Source organism: Varanus komodoensis, unplaced genomic scaffold, assembly GCF_004798865.1.
Source record: "Varanus komodoensis strain SLA01 unplaced genomic scaffold, ASM479886v1 scaffold40, whole genome shotgun sequence".
NCBI lineage: Eukaryota > Metazoa > Chordata > Lepidosauria > Squamata > Varanidae > Varanus > Varanus komodoensis.
Genome location: NW_025335942.1, coordinates 7,326,865 through 7,350,018, shown reverse-complemented (window position 1 = coordinate 7,350,018; position 23,154 = coordinate 7,326,865). Strand labels below are relative to the sequence as shown.

General features: G+C 48.2%; 2 protein-coding genes across 2 annotated transcripts; one reads left to right on the top strand and one right to left on the bottom strand.

Annotated features, from left to right (window-relative positions):
* Positions 1 to 3,647: 3,647 nt before the first annotated feature.
* Positions 3,648 to 9,210, top strand: NAA20 (N-alpha-acetyltransferase 20, NatB catalytic subunit). Its single transcript, XM_044442923.1, has 6 exons — positions 3,648 to 3,746; positions 5,226 to 5,250; positions 6,294 to 6,384; positions 6,926 to 7,061; positions 7,641 to 7,786; positions 8,828 to 9,210. The coding sequence occupies exons 1-6, from the start codon at positions 3,694 to 3,696 to the stop codon at positions 8,911 to 8,913; spliced, it is 537 nt and encodes a 178-aa protein (XP_044298858.1). The 5' UTR covers positions 3,648 to 3,693; the 3' UTR covers positions 8,914 to 9,210.
* Positions 9,211 to 9,393: 183 nt separating this feature from the next.
* On the bottom strand, positions 9,394 to 23,135 carry CRNKL1 (crooked neck pre-mRNA splicing factor 1). Its single transcript, XM_044442922.1, has 14 exons — positions 23,064 to 23,135; positions 21,501 to 21,653; positions 20,639 to 20,730; positions 20,182 to 20,340; positions 19,662 to 19,828; positions 18,977 to 19,155; positions 17,462 to 17,632; positions 16,114 to 16,305; positions 14,768 to 14,827; positions 12,577 to 12,657; positions 11,558 to 11,797; positions 11,036 to 11,137; positions 10,645 to 10,893; positions 9,394 to 9,635 (listed from the first exon to the last, which is right to left on the bottom strand). The coding sequence occupies exons 1-14, from the start codon at positions 23,109 to 23,111 to the stop codon at positions 9,471 to 9,473; spliced, it is 2,058 nt and encodes a 685-aa protein (XP_044298857.1). The 5' UTR covers positions 23,112 to 23,135; the 3' UTR covers positions 9,394 to 9,470.
* Between the last annotated feature and the right edge of the window lie 19 nt (positions 23,136 to 23,154).

Here is a 23,154-nt window from a genome sequence, read left to right as displayed (position 1 = left end):
CACGGAGGTGAGACGGCGGGACAGAGAGCCTGTGGGGCTGAAAGTTTCTTCAGCACATGCATTCTCTGCATTGCTATCCTCTAAAAAGAGTTCAGAGACCACCTGTCCCAGCGTCCTGCCTCCCATAATGCCCAACATGAAGCCTCTGGGAAGCCCACAAACAGGGTGTGAAGGGCTATCCCATAATGCTGTATAACTGACGTGCACAAGAAGCTGTTGTGACTGGTAGCTGTGGGCAGTTTTGGGACACCAGCCTGTAGGTTCTTGATGTCAGCTGGAGGATTACTTGGAGTTCCAGGTTTGAGAGCCTGTGATGCCAGGCATTGGCGCTGGGACCCCAAATGCGGAGCCTCACCCCACCGTGCCGGCCCCCTGAGGCTGCAAGTGTGCCTTGGAGGGGGTGGAGAGGGGAGGAGGCTGGGGCAGAGGGTTTACTTCCTGTCGCTCCCCCGGCCTCCTTCCCTCCCCAGCACTTAACCAGAGGGCAAAAATGGCCATCGGGATAGAAATCGGGACATGCAGGCGGTGTGGATCGCGGCCACCACAGCTCATCAGGGTGTGGGATCCATGGAAGGCAGGAGGAATAAGACTGGGCCTTAATGATCCTGCAAGGATTTGACTGGATGTGCTTTTGTGTAATCCAAGTTGCTTTAAAGTATCCTCACATCTTGTGGAATTTGGCGGTCCAATTCTGTGCTGCAGGACTGCCTTTCATCTGCTCTGAGCCCATCATTCCGCTCCACCGGAGGACCCCGGGTCACGAGATAAGGCGAGAGCAATCCGCTGCTTCCTGTTTTATAATCCAGCCTTTTGATGCCTCTTCCAAGCAGATGCTGTCACAGAATTCTCTCGTGTTGTATGTTTTGCAACTCCGTACACATTCGGCGCCATTAGCACATGCTGGTAGGGGATCCAGCTTGAATAGCAACTGCCAAAATTCAGGATTAACTCGGAGACACAAAAATGTGAAGCTTTTGAGAGGAGGCGTTGTGAGATGGAAGCGCAGCTTTCCAACTGTGGGGGCGAGGGGCCGCTGCACAGCAGAAAGCAGATTTCTGTAACAGCCTGATCTCAAGTCCTCTTGGGACTGACATCTGAGAAAATACGAGCTGAATTAGGTTTGCTGAACAAAGCCAGTCTTATTTCCAAGCAAACATGCCCGCACTGAGCTCAGGTTGCAGGAAGTTCAGATTCTTCTATTGGGAGCTATTTTTTTCTAGCTGCAATGCTGAAATCTCCACCCATTTGCAAGGCAGCATGAGGACACTGGCAGAAATAAAGGAACTATTTTCAAAACAGCAGCTGCGTCAGTCTGTTAGAGAAATACCGTGGAGTTTTAAGACCCCTTGAAAATGCACTGTCATTGTTTTGCATGTATTTGAGCATTAATGGAAGGCTCAGAATGTTTTGCACATAATTCCCCTTCGTTTTTGCTGCTTATTTCCACTGCCTGCCATTCACCATACCTGTGCATGTACTACAGATATTACGTAGAAAGACACACAAACATGTGAACACACACCTGTGAATTTAGGGTAACACTTCAAGTACCTGGGCACATCTATTGCAGCAAGTACTTTTGTGGAATATTGTGGTCCACAAAAGATGGGTTGTTATGTGCCGGCAAGTTGTGTCTCATGGCACCTCCATGAAAGAGCATCTTCCAAAATGCCGTGTCTCATTCACAGCTCTGTTCAGCCCTTTCCAATTTAGGGCTGTGACTTTCTTGATGGGTTTTTTCCTCATCTTCCTCCTTTTCCTCCTGCCTTTGACTTTCCCTGGCACTACAGTTTTCTCTAGCCAGTTTTGCCTTCATTTTTGTCAGTTTTGATTCTACCAGAAGAAATTGTAACCTGCCAGCCCAGTGAAGGCAGCTGTGGTGCTTTTAGGATGGTGGGTAGCTTGCCAGCCTTGCACCCACCCACCCTCTCCCTTTTGCATGTAACCGCAAGCTCCAGCTTGTGTCTGGCGTGGTTCAGATATTCAAAGGGGGCTCCCGGAGAAGGGCCTCTGCCCCAGAGCTTAAGGGGTGGGCAGGCACATATGGAAGGAGATGCTTCTGGTAACCAGTCCCTGAGCTGTTTAGGGCCCTAAGCTGTTTAGGGCTTTATAGGTCATCACCAGCACCTTAAATTGGGCCCTGGCTTCAACTGGTAACCAGTGTAGGTGGAAAAGGACTGGCGTTATGTGCTCATACCTGCCGGCCCGTTAACAACCTGGCAGCTCGATTCTGGACCAGCTGAAGTATCCGGACCGTCTTCAAGGGCAGCTCCACGTAGAGCGCATTACAGTAGTCCAGTCGGGAAGTTACCAGGGGATGGGTCACCACTGCCAGGCCCTGCCCATCCAGGTAGGGGTGCAGCTGATGAATTAGCCGAAGCTGGAGGAAAGCGCTCCTCACACAGCCGCCACCTGGGCCTCCAGGGACAGCTCCGGGCCAAGGAGCACTCCCAAGCGGTGCGCCCTGCCCTTTAGGGGGAGAGCGACCCCGTCCAGGACAGGGTTGAAAAGGCCTACCTGGGAGGCAGGGCTGCCTGCCAGGAAGTCCTCCGCCTCGTCTGGACTAAGCCTCAGTTTATTGGCTCTCATCCAGTCCAAATTACGCCACTGAAATCCCGAGGCCCGGAAGTGATTTTGGCCTGGAAAGACGGTGTGCCCCGGTCCGCTCTGGTACCCAGAAGGAAGACCTGTGCTTGGAGTATTCCCAGGCCCCCAGGAGCAGCCATCCTGGGCCTCTGCAGCACACCGCCAAAGCTGCGGCGGCCCTGGAGGCGAGCCCATTTAGGGTGGTGTGCGCGGGCTTGCACACTCGCACAACTTTAGGCTGAGATTCGGGCGAGGACTCCAGGGCAGAAACCATCAACAGGTGCAATCGCACTGCCAGGCGCTGAACGGGGAGGAAGGATGTCTCGCGCCGGCTGTGCCCTTTGGCTTGCCCACGCCAGCAGGTTTCTCTGCCCAGCACAAACACCCCTGGTAGAGGCACTCCGTTCGCCACAGGACGGCCACTTTTTGCTTTCCTTCCTCCCTCCCTTCCTCATTTCTATTTTCTTCTCCGCTCCTCCATCCTGTGTCTTCCTCCAGCTCTGCAGCATGCTTATTTTCCCTAGGGTCAGCATATTCGTATTTCCAAACGACGCTCCCAGCGCACACATTTCATCCCTCTGCTGACTTTGCCTTGCTTGCTTTATTCTGCACATTGCTTCACTATATGTGTATTGGGTGGGTGGAAGGTACATTAGGGTTGCTTTTTGGGCCCCACAGCAACATATAATTACTTCTCCAAACAACTAAGGTAGCATTACTCGTGCAAGGTGCAGATAGAGCGAGAAAGAGAGAGAGAATGAGAGAGGGAAGGTGAGGCTGCAATAAACGCGGCCGTCTTCAGGGCGCCACAAGACGCTTCGCTCCAGGAGCACTGAACCCGGCGGACCCGCGAGCCGAAGCCTCCGTACCGCCAGGCCGGGCTGTGCGCACCCAGCGGCGCCGATCGCGGCGAGGAGGGCCACTCCCACCCTGAGTAGCTCTATGTTCCGCGCGAGGCGAGGCGTGGCCGAGCTGCCGGCTCGCCCGCCCGCCCGCCCCTCCGCGGTTGCCCGGCAACCGCGTGCGCGCAAGCGATGCCGGGACCGGCGGGAGCAGCGCTTCCGGGGCGCGACTTCCGGAGACGGCCGCTCGGCCCGCGGACGAGCCATGACTTCGCTGCGCGCCTTCACCTGCAACGACCTCTTCCGCTTCAACAACATGTGAGGCGGCGTGGGCGGGCGCGGGGATCCTGCTGCCTCCCCCCGGGCCCCGGGCCGGCCCGCGTCCCGCTTCCGTAGCGCTGCACCCGCGCCAGCTTGTGTGGGGGGCGGGGCACGGGTGGCCTCGATTAAAAGGAAAGAGGACCCCCCCCCCCCCCGGTCCCTCTCCTGTGCCTTCAGTAGCTATTAAGAGCCCGGTGCGGTAGCAAGCTGGGCACGAAGTCTTGCGCGGGGAGGGGTGAGATCTCCCTATAAGCACCTCCAAGGTTGTCCCAACGGGGAACGGCCGGGTCTCGTCTTGCTCATAAGGAATGGGCAGCTCGGGTTGCGATAACCCGGGTTCAGGCTAGACAGCAGGAAAAGCTTCCTCGCAGTCACAGCAATAGCACAGAGGAAGCAGCTGCCTGGAGGGGTGGGGGCTCTCCCGCGCTGGAGACATCCAAGAAGAAACTGGGCAGCCCTCTGAGTGGGGTGGTGCAAACTGGTGTCTTGCAATAGCAGGGGGTTGGGCTCTCAGAATCATAGAACAGTAGAGTTGGAAGGGGCCATGAAGGCCATCGAGTCCAACCTGCTGCTGTTGCAGGACACCATGTTACACTTGAGGGCCTTCTGGCCCCTTCCAACTCTACTATTCTGTGCGTAGCAAAAACTGTTTTTTGTTAGATGACGGATAAGAAATGACCACCAGAGATACAAGGAAAATTTCCTTACTGTTTAAGCAATATGACAGTGGGACCAGCTGCCTGGAGAGGTGGTGGGCTCTCCAACACTGGAGACATTGAAGAAGAAACTGGGCAGCCCTCTGATTGGGGTGATGTAACATGGTGTCCTGCAGCAGCAGGGGGGTGGACTCGATGGCCTTCATGGCCCCTTCCAACTCTACTGTGATTCTATGAATCAAGGCATGGGAGAAAAAGTCTGAGCCACACCTGCGGTATTCTCCCCATGTGTGTATGTGCAATTTGCAAAGTTGGGATTTGAGTTCTTTCTGGGGAGCCAAGCAACTAGAAAAGGCTTGGCATGTGCAGTTGCTTTTAGCAACTACTGGATGACCAGAAAGCAGGAAATCAAATGTGTTGCAGGTGGAGAGGAGTTTTTGTATCTGTCTAACTAGGCTGCTGTTAAAGGCATAGCTGTAGCAGTCAGTTGAAAAAGTTGGCATTCTTATTTCAGCTTATCCTGAATAGCATTACCTCCAGGATCTCTTGGAATAAATTTAGTAGTAGTAATCATAATCATAAAAAAACTGAAGGGTAAGAAAAAACGGGATGTAAATCTAATAATTAATCAATGGGGTGCTGGAGCTTGCCTTTGGCTATTGCTAGGCCAGCCAATTAGGGGACTGGGATTAAAGGGAGATGTTGAAAGGATTATCTCCCCACCCCGGTCATAAGGTCATAAATGAGAACCATCTTGGCTTCAAGCCTCTCTCCCTTGTCCTTCTCAGAGTGTTTAACCAGTACTACTTTTTTCCCACAGCAACTTGGATCCTCTCACAGAGACTGTATCCTTTTAAAGTGTAACTTTAAACTGTATGTCTGGAGTGGGCTAAGAGCGATAACTGAGGACCTTTGCTTACATTAAATTACTACAAAACTATGCTTAACAGTGAAAGATGTTTGTCAGGGAACTGCAGCCGATTTCAAGAGCTCTCAAGTGTACCCACAGAATGTAAATATTTGCACGGACGTGGATATTTTAGGCCTTTTAAGAGCATTCCATGGAAAGGGCATGTAAGAGCTTTAGATTCTCTAATAAGAGATTGAGTTACTTACATGTTGTTTTAAGTATTTCTAGGCCACCTTTCAAGGCAGGAGCCTTTCCAGGTCAGTGTAGAAGAATACATTTCACCTAGCAATTTAAATAATTAATAGATACAGTAATAAAACAGCAAGTATTCCAATGAACGGACTCCTGACTTAAGACAAAACTTGCAGGACAACTGCAGTTATAGTCCAGTCTCATAAAAAGAATCAGAAATGGAATATCAAAGAGTTAATAACCAGTTTAGTTACCTGCAGCAAGAATAATAATAGCAAAGAATTGGAAGGAGAAACAGGATTTCCAAAAAAGCAGATGGTATAAAGAAATCTGGAATATAGCTGTTAACAATAAATTGACATGTGGAATTAAGGTGGACAAAAGGACTGACACATAAGAATGAGTTTAATGATATTTGGGCATTGTTTATTGAACACATATTAATACAAGGAAAAGGCATCAAACCTCCAGGTGACTTAATGCAATTTTGGATGGAAGGGGCTAGTCCTGAAGAGAGGAAGCATAGAAGAAAAAGTTAAAAAGAAGGAAATTAATCATTATTAGGGTCAGGGGGTTCACCAGTTGTGTTCGTAGGCTTTCTTTGGTTGGTGTTAATTGATTTTTTTGTATTTGTATTGTTGTTAATATTTTTATTAAAAAACATGAAATGTGGTTAGGTATAGAGTTAGGTTTGTTTACATACTAGAGAAATGTTGCTAACACATAAGAGAAATTATCTACTTTTTTGTTGAAGTCGAACTTTTCTTTAACACAGAATGTCCATAGTATGGAATTCCATTTTACTTACAGTACCTGGCTCATTGGCCAGAGTATTTTATTGTTGCGGAAGCACCCGGTGGAGAGCTGATGGGCTACAGTAAGTAGAACAGTCATTTTTTGTCTTGCCCTCAGCCCCAGGCAGCATGGGCAGTGGACAGGCACTCTGGAAAACTGTAGCCCGAACCATCATCATCATCATCATCAGGTGGGGGAAGGTGTTGCATGCCCTAACACCTGTATACTTTATTAGAAACAGCATGTGCTTCTTCAGAAGTTTTTCTCATAGACAAACATAGCCCAATATAATGGATTCTTGATGAACCAAAACGCTTATTAGTTAAGTAGGCTTCAAGCTCTACTTGGAAGCAGACCCCATTAATTTCAGCATAACATGCTTAGGAGCTTAACTTCTGTTCTTCTGTAATCCTGCCCCTATAAATGTACTCCCCCTTGAGTTTATAGGTCAGGGAGTTAATCTGTTTGGTTTCATTTATGGCCAGAGTTACACATACCTCCTAGGAGTGGTGGGAAGGATAATCTGTCATGGGCCGGTCTGACAAGACAGTGGTGCACTTCCCCTGGGATGGTCACAGTCTAGCCTAAATACGCTAATTAACTCTCTGGTGTTTCCTTTGCAGTCATGGGAAAAGCTGAAGGTTCTGTAGCCAGGGAGGAGTGGCATGGCCACGTTACTGCCCTCTCTGTTGCACCTGAATTTCGGAGGCTGGGTTTGGCTGCCAAACTGATGGAGCTGCTTGAGGAAATATCAGAAAGGTGAGGCTAGTTTATTAAGTCGAAGAATCGGTATATCATGCTGTGAACAAAGTTGGAACACTCCTCCCTCAGTGGTGTTTGATTTGCTGAAATTCCTTTTGATTAGTCAGTGAAGGCAGTTGAAGGCCTTGTCTTGATTATGTGGAAAAGCATTGGAGGCTGTAAGAAAAACTCGAGGAAAACTTTTATTGAGTCAGGAATGCTCAATAAGGAATGTCTTACATTTTTGGCATGGCTGAGAGATTAACTGGTTAACTAAATCGAATTAGTTAAGGGACCGAGAATGTCTTTGTTCAGGTGATCCCAGCTGAATGCAAAAGCAGCACAAAGGGCCCTTCGCTGCACTGGGGTATTCTGACCCTGAATCACTTCTTTTAGGAGCAAGCATCTCCTGATTTGTAGTAACAAGCACCACATTTTAAAACTGACGGTTGTCTTTACTGATATTTGCCTTATACAAAACTTTCTTAGACATGGATTGTCATGATGTCTGAACTGAACCAGTGCTGCCCTGCTTCTTCTTACCATGCTATGTAACACCAGTAAGCTATTCTGTTTTCTTTTTCTTTCTTTCTGCAGAAAGGGTGGGTTTTTTGTGGATCTCTTTGTAAGAGTTTCAAATCAAGTGGCTGTCAACATGTACAAACAACTAGGCTACAGTGTATATCGGACAGTGTTAGAATACTACTCGGCCAGCAATGGGGAGCCCGATGAAGACGCTTATGGTAAATGTATTCTATGTTTACAGAATATTTTGGTCATGTTTGGTGATTGAATTGACTGTGTACACACTTCACACGTGCTTGAAACTCTTCATGCCTTTTCGTAAATGCATGTGAAACTTGGTAACATCTCAATTGACCGGCCCATGGAAGGGCACAAGTTCTCCCAAATGGATGGGCATTTAAATTGCCATTCCCCATGAGTACAAAGTAATTGAAACACTGAGGCTTGAAAGGGAGCGCTCTTGAGCTTCGTCTGTCAGGAGCATGGCGGCTGGGGGCAGTGATGCTCACTGCACGTTTGCTGTCGCGCTGAGGCAAGGGGCGGTGCTGGCAGGCAGCTTGTCGTCTCGTTGCTGAGCTTGTTCTCCAAGCTGGAGTGGAGGTTGCTGCTGAGCGGGGGGCTATTAGGAATGCAAAGGTAGATTCAAGAATGGAGACTGCATTTCCCTAGGGGGTTGTTGTGAGCAGGAAAACCAGTGGATACTTTTGGCAACCTGCTACCTGGCGTGATTCTTGCTTGCTCTGTTAATGTGTGCCATGGCGTTTATATGGGCTGACCAGAGCTCACCTTTAACTTTGAGCTTTTTGCAGTTAAAAGCCTGAACCTTTGCAGATAGAAAAGGATGTGTGTTCTTCCTCGTATAGTGGGGAGGGGAAGCGGAAGAAGTCCATACTGTGGGCTCTGGGAGTGAATGACTGTCCCAAGGTGCTTGCTTGGGCGATTCTTTGGTTTTTGGTACTGTTAGAAGATCAAGCAGGTGTTTGCTGCTTTTGGCAATGCCCTCAGTTTACCTGGATTCCCTCTTCAGCATCTCTGCGAAGTGGATTTCTTGCATTCGGCTAAATGCAAATACCATTTTCCATGAAATTCATCAGCCAATTATGCAAGCAATTCAAGGCGCGAGCTGTTTTGATTTATTGATAGTTCACTTTTTACCTACAGCTATCTTTCTGCAGACTACTTTACTGAAAATTTGTGGTATGACCCTCTCAGGCACCCATACCATAGATCATGTTGCAAATATGTTTGTTTTTTTATAGATATGAGGAAAGCCTTGTCCAGAGATGCAGAGAAGAAATCAATTATACCATTACCACATCCTGTCAGGCCGGAAGACATTGAATGAATTGCGTGTGGCTATTTTTGTACCGTACACTCAACACCCGTAGGCACCTGGACACACTTTCAAAGAATGTGGCAAGCCTTTGTTTTGAATGTGATTGGAAGCCCTAGAGCAATGAGGGGACACGGCGCAGGTTTGAAGGAGTGGTTTCATCTTTAGGTGACATGCTTAAATCTTCTCAAGCCTCTGGAGCAAAAAAAACCCAAACAAAAACTCACAATGACAATATTTGTCACTTAGGGGTCGATATTTAAACCATCACTAATTCTTCTGAAATATTAAATTATTTCCAAGAATGCAGTACAGAAAAAACGACTGCTTGTTTTGACTGGGCTCCCTGCCGTCTGTGTGAAGCGTGCGTTGGGATTGGAGTGTTAAAGTAAATATGGTGAAAATCAGCATGGAGAGCAGCTGAAAGCAAAGCGTGTGCCTCGTTTTCCGCTAAGGCGCATGCATAATCCGCAAACTCATTCCACACTTGACTTTTTGGGGGGAAATGTTTAATTGTATTCAGAGACAAAAATTCTGTAAAAAAGGGGAACGGGAATGTAAAAGAGGAATCAGGCACTACTTTCGTCAACGTCCTTGTCAGGATCTTGCTCTGGATTCTCTTCCTGTTGCTGCTGCTTCCAGAGTTTAGCCATCGCGAGCAGTTTGAGGTTGGGCTGATTGGCAGCATCCTCCGGGAAGATGTAATCATAGTACTCTTCCCAGCCAGCATCCGACTAGAGTCAGAAAAGGGAATGCCATGAGTCATGCTTTTATGCGTCTCCCTATTTACCACTCTGAGTTTCCCCAAGTGCTGATATTTCCACGCAAGCTTGCTGAAACATTTAAGTACGCAACGGATCCTGCGTCTGAATCAGCACACTTTTCACTACGAGTTGGGTTTAGGATTTGCTTTCCAAGGAAAGCGCCTTTGCCTGATTTGGGGGGCAGCCCCTGCATCCCATGGCAGAACTCGCCCCACTCGGTATGGCTCTCTGACACTCTGCACAGTAGTTTCAGGGGGCTGGTGGGGCTGCATACACAAGAGTAAGTCTGTTTCTGGCAGCCCGGGCACGTGTGCCTAAATCTGGCTCCAGCCCCGATCATGTTGTGCGAACATTTTAAAGCCGCCCTAGAATTGAAGAGTCACTGCAGCCCGCAAGATCAGGGGGCTGTTTATTTAAATGCTTCCTCTGCCAGAAGCAGATGCCAAGAGAAAACTCCTACTAGGGAGCAGCAGTGACTCTAGCAAGGCAGGGAGCTTTTATGCGATTTGTTAGAAGGCTGAGCGATGTTTAATTTCTTTTTAATACCAAGAAATGGCTCTGCTGTGAAGAAGCACTCCAAATAAGTCAACTGCACACTCATGCTTGCGACTCACATTCTACAGACTGCACAAAGGCTTATTGTTAGATTTGGCCGACTGAATAAAACTGGCCCCATTCCTGGGCCGAGATGTGGGAGGTGGGGAGCCCCTGCATTTTCAGATGTTGATGGTCTTCAACTTCCATCATTGCTGACCATTTGCTAGGGTGGCTGGGGTCGATGGAAGATGGAGTCCAGCAGTCCCTGGAGGGCCATAAACTCCACACCCCTGGCTTAAAATTCAGAAAACTTGAAACACTGCCTATTATGGCATACAAGCACTAGCATTTCCCCTCTCAGCTACTTTTGCCTTCCTAGTATTAATTACATTAAAAGAACAACCAACAGTGCAAAGCAAGCGCTGTAGGCCCATGCTCTTACCCCATCTTCAGCCTGAACTTTTCTCCTCTTCTTAACTTTCTCTGGCATGAGCTTTTCTACCCGCTCTTTGCTGGAGTCTGTTCCAAATTCTTCTTCGAAGTTTTTCCAGGATTCCAGAAGCATAAGTCTCTCTTCTTTCTCCTCACAATTTCTCATTGTTTTGTTAGCCTCTTCATATACTTGCCGGCATCGCGGCAAGCTGTCGTCTTTCTCTGCTGAGAGCTCAAACTGAGCAAAACTGATCCAGACCTGGAACCACAGAGGTTGCATTTTACTTTGACCGTTAGACGTAAACATTTAGAGCCGACTTCTGGCCCTTCAAAACAGCACAAGAGAAGTTTGTGCCATTGCATCTAGAAGCGAATCCAACTTTGCCTAACCACACGCATACCTTGACGTGCTGCGTTCGCTGAAGTAATCGCCGATAAAGGTTCCGTGTGTTCTCGTACTCTTCTTGCTCAATTTCAAAGTCGATGTAAGATTTCCAAAGAACCTAGGCGAAGAGAATGGAGGTTAGCTCTTCAGAACAGTTTTTGTGAAGGGCTTGTTAGCAGCAGTCTATATAAACACACCTCTGATCCAGTAAAGCCAACATTTACACACACACGGAGGTTTCTGTGTGCAGTTAAATTACAGTGTGGAAAAGGTGGGTGCAGCTTGTATATGAAACAATTCCACGTGCTGATGCATTAGATCCAGATCTGTCCAATGGAAGGAAAGCTCTGCTCTCAGAAGCTGCCTCTGCCAGATTTTGGGGGACGTTGCCTCTCACCTGGACCACAACTCGCCCCACTCACCTCTGGGCAGTCCATTCTGACTGGCCCAGTGGCAGTTGGCTAAACGAGGATCCAACCCATGGAGTGATCCCTCTTTCAGACAAAGTGTTGCCAGGCAAACTGAGAGCCCCTCTTACCTCTGGCATGTCCAGTCTTGGCTGGCCAATAGCCAGTTCGTATATCGCTCGGGCCCTGTCAATATCGCCGAGAATGGTCTCTAGCTCAGCAAACTTGATCCACGACGTGCAGTTTTCAGGTGCAAACTCTAGAAACTTCTCATATAGTTTCCGGCAACGATCAAACTCTCGCAGCTGCAGCTCTAGTTCGATGTAGCCCTTGAATAGTTTGTTTTTTGGACATTTACCTATGGATGTTCCCTGTAAAGAAGAGAGCCAGAATTTGCTTCAGGCTTGTCAGAGAAAGACCACGTGTGCCTGCAAACAAGTGGTGACATGCTTGTGTTTTTTGAAGCCTTCCAGAAATTGCAATGGATGCCTGACACGATCACATTCGTGACATTCCTGCTTGTGCCCCGAGAGCAGGACCTGCTTCCTGGATCGGTAGTAAAATGCTGGGCCTGCGGTCTGGAAACGTCAGGTCTGGACAAAAACATAGGGGAAAAAAGGCCAGACCCCTGGCGCTGCAGATCAGTGGGGGTGTCCGATCAGACAAGCGGCCTGTGCCTCTGAAAAGGCCAGCCTGGAGTGGCAGCTCTGCAGTTAATGGGTGGGTTCAGACCACCTTGGGGTCAATGTTGCCTGGGGTCTCCCGCTGTGCCTCACTGGACTGGGCACAGCCGAGGCCTCGGGCACCGAGTCCACCTGCTGCTACCCCGTGGGGCACTTTGAGCAGCCGTCACCTGCCTCCTCCTCTCAACAGGCGATACCCAGCTGTCATCCGCCTCTGCACAGGGGTAAGTATGGTGTGGGGAACTGAGAGTGGGGGGGGCACAGGAGACCTGCAGCGCCACCGTGGACAAATGGCCCCTTCTACTTGACGAGCTGCTTACTCAGCAGAGTGCGGGGAGGGCCGCTTCCGTTATCTCCACCCCATATACAGAGGAAGACCAAAAGGCATTTAAAAGTATCTGCTCCCCACAGAAAAGTTGCCTTCTCTCCACCACAAAGGAAATTACCAGGATAGGTACTTTACTTACCAGCGCGCGTCTGGCATACTTGAGATTCTTCTGTCTTATTTCAAACTGGGCATACAGCAGCCATATCTTGGCAAATGTAAACTTGGAGCAGGGGAAGGAATAATAGAAAGATTTTGTTAATTTCCATTTTCAGTTGAAAAACAATACTTCCAATCCAAACTGAAAGAGTTCGGGCTAAGGTTGCCAATCCTGGGCCCGCTTAGGTGCTTTGCCATAGAAAACTTGCCCCACACGGTTTTTATTGAAGAAGCATCCAAACATTTTCTTGAGATAAACAGGATTTCCAGTGCATTTCAAGCACATTTTATTTGCAACTGTTTCATCTTCAGCAGCACTACAGGCCTCATCTGACAGCAAACCTCACTGAATTTGAATAAGCACTTCGAAACAAAGTTAGCCAGAGAGCCTTCGCTATTGGGTGGTATAAAACTGAATGAAAGAAGGAAGCCCACGCAGGACTGCGCTATGTCTAGTGGGCTGTGTGGGTTGCAGCTAGGATTCAGGAGTCCTCCTGTGATGACCAAGTGATTGCATCATATCTGAGCCCAGAAAGAGCAGGTGAAAACATTTGCAACTGATTCATCTCCAAGCTTCTTGATCAACATACTGTAGTTGGAGGATGGCACACACTGAAGAAATCATGCAATACAGAAAGATCACTGAAACTTCTAATTATGACATTGTGGACATGGTAGGATTCCGATACAAATTTTAAAAACTGAATTTGCCTCTGGATGAGGCCTTGGGCCGCCTACTCTTGTCAGTGCATGTACTCAAGGAAGGACTAAATCTGGATCCAGCCGTTGTCTTGCCTGCTCTTCTTGTGACAGGCTCGTGCAATCTAGAATGCTTCTTGGAAGGCATTCTGCAGAGTTCCATGCAACTCTTACAGCTTGCATACTTTAAAAGTTACCCAGTAGGGAAGAAACTGCACTCCATTTTAATTTTCACAACAGCCCTGTGAGGTAGGTTAACCAAGAGTCCACACCTGGCCCAAGGTCAGTGAGCTTCGTGGGTGAGTAGGACTAGAACCGGGACCTCTGAGGTCCCCCGCCCAAGACTCTCACCATCACATGACTTAGGCCAGTGATGGCGAGCCTTTCAGAGATCGAGTGCCCAAACTGCAACCCAAAACCCACTCATTTATCACAAAGTGCCAACGCTGCAATAAAACCTGAACACTGAGGTTTCAGTTTAGGAAAAAAAAACAACTCCACTCTTTTTGTCTTAAAAGAAAAACACAAGAACAGAGAGAAGGAGCCATGTCCACGCTCAGCGCCCCCAAGTCGGGGGATGCCGGGCTTGCTCCCTCCTTCGCTCCTTGCCCCCAGGCCAGCCACCGGGAATGCCGCAGGAGCTTCGGCGGCGCTTGAAAGTTTGCCGGGGGGATGGAATGCGGGCCGGGGGAGACCTAAACTGAAGGTGAGGAGAGGCTATTGCTGATCCCTTCCATGCTTTCGTTGGGATCTTCCTCAAGGTGCCCCATGGCGCTTCCGAGCCTTGGCGAGTGGGATCAGGTGGGGAGGGGGGTCCCTGCCACGCGCCCACCCCTCTCGCTTCGCAGCAGTTCCAGCCTCCACTTTCCTTGTTTTGGCCTCCCTCCCCAGGAAGCGCCGTAACTGATCCTGGCTGCCTGCCCTCTCCTCCTCCTCGCTGCAGCTGCTGCTCTGCCACCTCGACCCCATCGCTCGCTCGCTCCCTTCACCCAACTTCCCCCATGGACACCGGTGCCACAGGCACAGCCAGGTCCTGCCACTGCACCAGGAGGGCGGCTGCTCACATGCTGCAGGCCGGGAGGAGGAGGAAGAGGAGGCAGGAGGAGGGCGCCGCCGCCAACACTTGGCATGCCTGCTTGCTGCTCACCCGCCCCCTTCCTGGCACACCCGCCATGGCTGCTGTGCCTGCCTCTGGCCACCTGTTTGGCATCGCCTCTTGCGGCGAGCCACGGCTAGCGAGTGACGTGTTGCCTGGTGCCGTTACTCTTTTCAAATATGCGCGTGGCTGCTGGAGCGATGCAGGGGCGACTTGGCTCGCGTGCCAGCAGGGAGGGTCTGCGTGCCCGCTGTGGCACGCATGCCATAGGTTCGCCATCACTGATTTAAGGCTCTCGGGTAGGAAACATCAAGATGAGATCATGGGGCCGTCAGTTCCCTCTATCTATTGATTCCACGCACAAGACAGAATGTAGTACCTTTTTGTGCGGAATGAGTTCAACACATGCTTGATAAACCTGTCTCGTTCGCTCTGGATCCTGCGAAGAAAGACGTTCATCATTACACTGTGGGAACACAGGCTTCCAGGCAATTTTAATTCAAAATGCCACCTAGAAATAAACAACACCTTCCTCTCTCTGTCCGACTATTTAGATCTGCCTCCAAAAGCCCAGCCCTCCCACTTACCAATCTCCACTAAAGCCCTCCTCCCTCTCTCCAACTCCACGTCTCCTTGCTCTTTGGGTTGCTATGTGCCATCAAGTCATCTCTGACTTAATGAGGACCCTGTGAATGAAGCCCTGCAAAATGTCCTGCTCAGCTCTTGGAAACTTGAAACTTGGGCTTCCCCTACAGGATCAGCCCATCTCATCGCTGGCCCTCCTCTGTGTCGTCCGCCTTTCGCGCTTCCTAGCATCATTGTCCTCTGCAGTGGGTCTCGCCTTCTTAGGAGGTCCCTGAAGCGCCATGGCTTCCATTTCATCATTTCTGCTTCCAGGGAAAGTGTTTTGCTGAGGCAGTCAGGGCACAGTTACTGTCCTACAAATTAGAACTGAATGTCTGGAAGGTACGACGCCATTGCTTCAAGTGCTTCATTGGCTTCTGATGCATGCCTGGGCAGAATTAAAAACCCTCTGGCGCCCTTCATGTGATGGGGCCTGGATCCTTGGGGGACTGACTGGGTTTGCACAACGTGGCAACCCTTCACAAGCAATCAACCATGACCGGCTGATATATTGTGTGAACTGGCATTGCTTCCCACAGGGCCAATTTAACATGGGTTGATCCACAAGCTGCTTTGATGCTCAACCGCTTGTTCTAAGGGACGGGGGTTGTCTTGTCACCCGAACCCAGCCGACTGCTCAGAGCACCTGTTCTACCACCTCCCGCTGCATCTTCAAGTCACCTGCCCCCCGCTTCCCACAAGGATTCACCCTGGGAAAAAGCAGGTTTTTAAGTAAACAATGTCACTGGTGCACTCCTTGGAGAATTTATATTGCATCATCATTAGCCCCGTGTCACGTGTATAGTTGCATCCATGCTGAAATGGGATAGGCACCAATACAGACCCCCATCCCACCCCCACCCCGGGCAGGCTGCTGCTTCCCACTGCTGGTAGCTGAGTCCTGTTTAGACTGATACACTCTTTTGTTGAAAGTATTGGAAAATACCCTGGAATTTAAACTGAAAGGCAGCAAATAATTCCCAAGTTCTGCTGACAAAGCCCAATCTATTTGAAATAATAACAAAATTCTGCTCTCAAAGCCCTATTTTGCTATTCATATAACCAAAGAAAAGACACAATTGTGGGATTACTTTCTTTTACCTTCGCCTCTAGTTCTTCATAGAGCGCATAATTGATCCACAGATAAATGTACCTCTTCCAATGTCTCTTTTCTTGAATTGGAGGAACATTGGCAATGGCCCGTTCATAAACTTCACGTACAGCGTCGGGATCTGCATCACTTTCCACAAGACGCAGGTAATCGAACCAGGCATCATAATTGTGCGGGTTAACCTTTCAGGGAGGACAAAGGACACCTTCAGAAGGGCAGGAATAGCAAGTCTCCTCTTGCTTCTATGTAAAACCAGCAAAATGCCAGTGATGATCAAAACAGGGCTCTCAGCACTGCATTTCCTTTTTAAAAAGCGTTCAGTCTATGCCACTAGCCCTGCTGCCAGCCGTCTTTAGCTGCAGAGTGATCACTGCAACAAACAGTTTCCGAAGTCTAAGAGGGCAGTGCCATTGTTTAAAATGGACGTTTTTCTAACCCATAAAAAGGTAAAAGGTTTCCCCTTGACATTAAAGTCCAGTCCTGCCTGACTCCAGGGGAAGGTGCTCATTTCTTTTTCCTGGCTGAGGGAGCCAGTGTTTGTCCGCAGACACTCTCCATAGTCATGTGACCGACATGACTAAACACCGAGGTGCACGGAACGCTGTTACCTGCCCACCGAAGTGGCACCTTTTCATCTACCTGCATTTGCATGCTTTCAAACTGCAAGGCTGGCAGGAGCTGGGACGGAGCAATGGGAACTCACCCTGTTGTGCAGATTCGAACCGGCGACCTCCCGATCAACCAGCCCAGCAGCACAGCGGTTTAAACCACTGCGCCACCTGCAGTAACCCATATAGAGAGGAAAACAGGCTTTAAAAGATGTGGATACTTTCTGGTACCTCTAAGGTAAGTGTGCATGGAGATGTGTCAGAAGGGTCCTTGAGGGAACGCAGGTTCCGTACCCTGTGTTGCTCCTTGCTCTTCCCCACAACTAGCAGAACTAGAACAGTTTGCACAATAAACGCCACAAAAAATTATCCGGCTTAAAAGAAGCCATGCAGGCCTGCATACAGGCTGCTTAACTGAGCTTGTCATGGCACTATCTGAATTCGCAATAACCACGTGAACATGCTTTACTTGGGTACTCTTTGAAACTTCAGGTTGGAGGGACTTTTGCTTACAAGTAAGGACGGTGACACTCTCCCCTGTTCTTAAATGAATGGGGAGAACAAAGCTAGAGCGCCTTAATTAGGTCAAGTTCCCACTGATGTTTCCCTATTTTAGCCAGTCCGCACCCTCCGCCCACTGGTATTCCAGAAACAGTACCAAGAGAACTGTGATAAAAGGGTAGGGACATTTGCTCCCTTGTTGCCCCTGCTGTTCGAACATGGCACTCACTTTCACTTCTTCTTCATACTGGAATCGCCTTTTGCTAACAATAATATCCTCAATTCCCCTCCGGTCCCCAAACTTCTTCTCAAAAATGGTGTAATTTTTGAAGAGCTCCTGAGCCTCATGCTTTGGAATTCTGTCCAGGGCATATTTGTAGATGACTCTCACTCGTTCAAACTGGAAAAGAAAAAAAGAGACCAGCTTAGGAACAAGGGGGGTTTGCTTGGCATTATGTATGTTCTGAGACTCTTGGGCACATGGTTTTCTGTAAAAGGTGGCAGCTGCAGGGAAAGGCCTCTGGCTGAGAACTTGTACAGCAAACAGAACTAGGCCAGGTGAAGGAATGGGCTAACTCCATATAATGTAGGCCCTGGAACCAGACTATTTTTGCTCAAATATTTTTGCCTCATTTTACACAAGCAGGGGGCTTCACAAAACCTTTTCTTATTATAGTCTAGTCCCAGATACTGGGACAACAGACAAATAGGCACAGGACACAATATTTAAGCAATTTATCTGAAGTCAGTATATAACTGAAATCCAAGTCTGATTTCTGATAAATGAATGTTTGAGGTGGGATGTTGGGAACACCAGATTCCATGCTAGCTGCAACCCTCCTTGGAATGCAGAACCTGGCACCGTTATCCAAACTGGACCACTGCAACGCACCTTTCATTGGGCTGAAAAGCTGCAGGTGGCACCAGCGTGGCAGTCTAGATTCTTCTGGAGTCCAGATGCCTGAAAATGTAATTCCAGGTTGGTGCCAGCAAAGGAAGCTGCCCATTCCTGATTATCCAAAGGACTGCCTTCACCCATAGGATCTTGATCATGCATTAAACTTTGCTCCAGAGTCCTTCTCAAGCACTGGTTAGGTCAGCACATGCAAGGGACATGCAAGAGATGCTGGACCTCCCTACTGAAGTGTGTCTGTTAGCGATCAGGTGAGCTTGGAATACTCTGATTTTTCCATAGCACATAAATCAAGAGCAGCTGACAGCATGCATCCTGTCGGTTTGCTAGCATAGACGTTTGTCATCCTTGTTTCTTGTATTATCTTTGAGAATACGTCACTTTGTGAGGGCACAACTGAAAAAATACCATTCGACGAGCCATGTTCAATATGCGTACTTTTAAAACGAGCGCTCCGTTTTTGTCCCCCACTTTCTCTTCTCCCCTGCACCTGAAATGTCATTTTCCTGCCCTGTGAAATGTGCGCTGGGGGAAGGGTGTTTCTTTCTCCTATACTTCATTCACTCCGAGAGGTTAAGCATAGTTAAATCGTTTCCACGAAGGATAATACTCATACAGTTCAAATAATTAGAAGCGTCTGCATGTGAGACATTTTTTACCTTTCCCCTACAAAAATGTAGACACCAGCCCTACAGAAGGGAGGTGCAGATGGCATGGAACACTTGGCCATGGCAGCCCTAACAAGCCAACAAGGAAGGGCTGCCGTTGTAGCCACAAGCATCTATTTCTTCGCAAAATGCAAGTTACGTTCACCAGCAAACGCAATGCTACCTCCTTCTGGTTCTCCTCGAATTTGGCAAAAGCAACATAGAGATGTTCGTTCATGTGTTCCTCCCCAAAGAACTCCACAGCCCTCTCAAGGACTTTCCTTGCGTGTGCGAAGTAGTTGTGCTTTTCTTCAAATCGGGCATATTTGATCCAGTTCTTCACATCAGGATGCACAAGGACAAGTGGAAGCTGTTAAGGCATCCAAGCACAAAGCATCGCATTTCAGGATCTACCTCTTAAAAACAACATGTAACTATTTCTTGATGTAAGAACCCCAGTACAAGTAGCACAGTACTGAATCAAGCTGCTGGAATGTCTTTTTTTTCCTTTCTTTTTTTGCTGTGAAGCTTTAGCAGCAGAGACAAATTGTAAACAGGCCCTAGTTCTCGCTGAAGCTGTAAAGCTGGAATTGGGCTTCAGCATTTCAGAATGCAGGACCTCAACTGACTGTTCCTTTGCACTAAAAGCACTATTGCACAACACAGGAAATTAGACGCCAAAGAGATAACTAGCATGGGATTTCCCCTCTTGACGTCTGGAGATGAGCAGATTATCAGATTTCATTATAAAAATGAAATAGAATAAATATAAAAGCAACTGGTGCTTTCAAGCAATACCCAATGTCAACCAAAATAGTGCAACTGCACCAAAACTTTAGGCTGAAGCTGAAGCGTTCATAAAAGGATATATCTCTCATAAATAGAGCGTGCTCGGTCCACTTCCTTGTATCTCAGCTCAAAGTTAATGTACGAATGCCAGGACTGTTCTTCGGGCTGCCATTCCATCCAGCGCTCAAACACTTGGCGGGCCCCTGCGACATTCCCCAGCATTTCCTCCATGTAAGTATACTTGTACCTTTCAAATAAAAGCAACGCATGGAAGATTAGCACTGTTGCCCAGGCTCATAAATGATGTACCTTTCTAGCAAACAAAAATAATTTGTATTATTTTTTTCCCCTTGAAAAGTAACATCGAGAGTGTTTGCACTTTTAGTTCCTAGTGCACAGAGCCCAGATTCCCAGCTTGGATACTGACAAACACTTGGTTTAAGCACGTCGATCATCAAGGGCTCCGTAAGATGCAGCCGCAACCCCTTTCTGGCCAACCTGCACCCTTTCGAACTAATGTGATTTTTACAAAACAGCAGCAAATTTTAGAAGCTCAGGAAGAGAAACTTCTAGAAAAGTGGCAAACCAGGCTTAGCTTACCAGAACTGGTTCACTCGTGGTAGAGTAGTGATTGCGCGATCCCAGATATTTCGGGCATGATTAACTTGGCGGTTCTTCATTTCCATCTCGGCATATTTCAGCCAAAGGGTGACATTTCGGTAGTCCACATCTAGAGCCCGCTCGTAGATAGATCGAGCCCTGCAAGTGAAACATTGCCCAAATTAATGCAAGTTTAATTGTTACCATTGAAACTTGGGCCCTGTTATTCATGGTGAGTCTTGAAGAGTACTCCTCAAAGGTTAAGAGGTATCTGAAACTTGTACAATTATCACAACCTTTTATGAAACGTAAAATGGTACTGATTATAGGAATGCACTCCACCTAGTAATAGTTTACTGCTACTGATTTATGTCAGTAAAATGAATACATATGTTTTGTCAATCTTAGAAGAAAATCAATAGTTATTTTAAAAAGAAGAGCATCTCACAACAGTTACCTCTGTATTTCTTTGAGACTTTCTTCCCATTGTGCGTATTTGATCCAGTTACTGATAACGGTCCGATTTTTTCTTATGTTGTCTTCAAAGGTCTATGGAGAAATATAAGAATTTACTTTTAAGAAGTAAGGAGAGCAACTCCACTGTATAACCAAAAAAAAAGAAATCCACGGAGAATCTGAACCTATGTTCAATGGGAAATAGTCAAACAAGAAACTATTATATACTCAAGTGGCCCAGAACAGTAGCAGTTTTATCACATTATTTTCTCACAGCCATCTCATGAAATCTTCTATGAAAATAATAGTGTAGAAATTTTTAAATACATAAATTTGGACGGGACCTCAGAAATGGTCTAGTTCAGGAACAGGCAACTCTGGAATGTCTGGAGGACAATCTTACTCAGTGGAGTCCCTGATGAGCCACATGACAGGGATTCATTCACACGTGCTGTCTACCCTTGATCTGGGTCAATCTTCTACTTGATGCAAAAACCAGATCTAACGATCTCTGCCATCAATGACTTTTTTCATTGAAGGAGAACCTGCCACTGCCTAATGCAGTCTAGCCAACTGTCAAACTGTCTTATCCTTTGCCTTATACACCACCGTCTTCCCCAGAAAATCAAGAGTAATGATTGCTCAGTGGCAATAGCAGCCACTGGAAATCTACAGGAGATCTGGCATATCTTGTGGGGGGAGAGGAATCTCCAAAGTTCAGGTATTTGGAAACAAGGCCTAAACAAATGAGGGACAGATTTAGTTTTTTCTTGGTTTATTGTGTGTTACATACCCTGAGCTTCTGGACCAGAAACTTAGATAAGTATCAGATTGGTTATGTATGTTGCTTACTGTATACTTACTTTTCTTTTCCGAAGCTTGTAATCATTTAGCTCTTCTTCATCTGTGATCTTCTGCTGAGGGGGTGGGGGGAGAAGCTCAAGTTCTCTCTCCTTTGCTTCTCTTAGGAGTTGCTCTGCTGTGATCTGTACTTCTGCCGGAGCTTTGTTTTTCACCTGTGTGGAACAGAAAGCAATCATTTTTAGAATATTTTTACGTATTGTTTATATTTATATTCAGTTTGGCTGCCCAAAACTCTCTGAACTGGAAGGTTTACAAGCATCCAGTTGCATATGGGAGCCAATTATGTCTTTTGCCCCTGCTCACGAGGAGGGCTGGCTATTGTTGCGCTTGGGAAGCTGAAAGGAGGGTGATGTTGCACTAAGAGAATGGAGGGAGCAGGCCTTGTGATTGGAGTCCAACCTCAGAACCTGTTTTCAGGGTCAGAGCTGGGACACCAACCTGCATCGAGCAGTTGTATGATTGTACCCTTACAGGTTTTGCTTGTGAAATGTAGAAGTCATATTAAAGAAAGTCCAAGAACTGAAAGCTAAGATTGACTCAGGAACTTTATATAACTTTAGGACAAATTCAAGGCAGGGCAAACGCAGGACAAACAGATCAATTTGCCTTACAAGAAAAAGAAACAAAGCATTGCACCAGAACAGGAATTATCCCTTTGCTAGCTCTGTACCTTGTCTCCAGACAGATAATTTCATTTCTTCACTTATCAGTAACTATATTTAGCAGCTACAGGTTTGTGTTGGTGGTTATATGGAACACTTGACATTATCTCCTACCACCACCCAAGGGTAAGCAGAAGAAATGCAGAAATGAATGACAGTTTTGGTCATTCACCACTTACAGCTCTGAAATTCTGACTTATCCATAATTCGTTGGGATTATTTGTATTTTGGGAGCTAGAAAGATTTCATAGTCAAAAGCCCGCAGGTGCTTTTGCTACCATGAGTCAGTATTTCCTTAGAGAACAGTAAACTTTGCAAGGATAATTCATACTGCGTGAGGTGCAGTGCTATATGGAATCTGTCCGTCTTTAGCAACTTCAGCAGAGATGGGAGACCCTGGCCGTGCCCTCCAGGTGTTTGGAACTACAATCCCCACACCCCTTCCCATCGGCCATGCTGGCTGGCGCTGATGGGAGTCAGAGTCCAAAACATCTGGCAGCACCAGGTCGCCTCCCCTTACAGAAGGCTACAGGGGAGGGGATGTGACTAGTCCTCAGCGTTTTCAGCAGGCGCAACCGCCTCCTGCCCCCTTTCGCGGAGATGATGAAGGGCTGTATCGCACCGCCTCCGATATGCGAGGGGGAAAGGCAGCAACCGAGCCTCCCCTTCCGGGCCGCAGGGCTCGGGCCCCCCAGCACTGCGCGCCGGCGGGGGCGCCTTGGGGACGCCTCGCTGCTCCGCCAGGCCGAGCGGCGCCTGCGCTCCCGTCCCTCGGCACCCAGTTCAGCCTCGTCCCGCGGCGCGGCCGGGCTGCAGCCGGACCCCCGCGCGGGGCTAGCCGCCCGGCAGGCCCCACCGCGCCCGCAGCGCCCCCTCGGCTCCCCCGCGGCCCCCGCGCACCTTCGCCACTTTGGGGATCCGCTGCTTGCCGGCCGCCGTAGACGCCATCTTGGCCCTCGCCTGGGCGCCCCCCGCGCGCCTCCCAGCATGC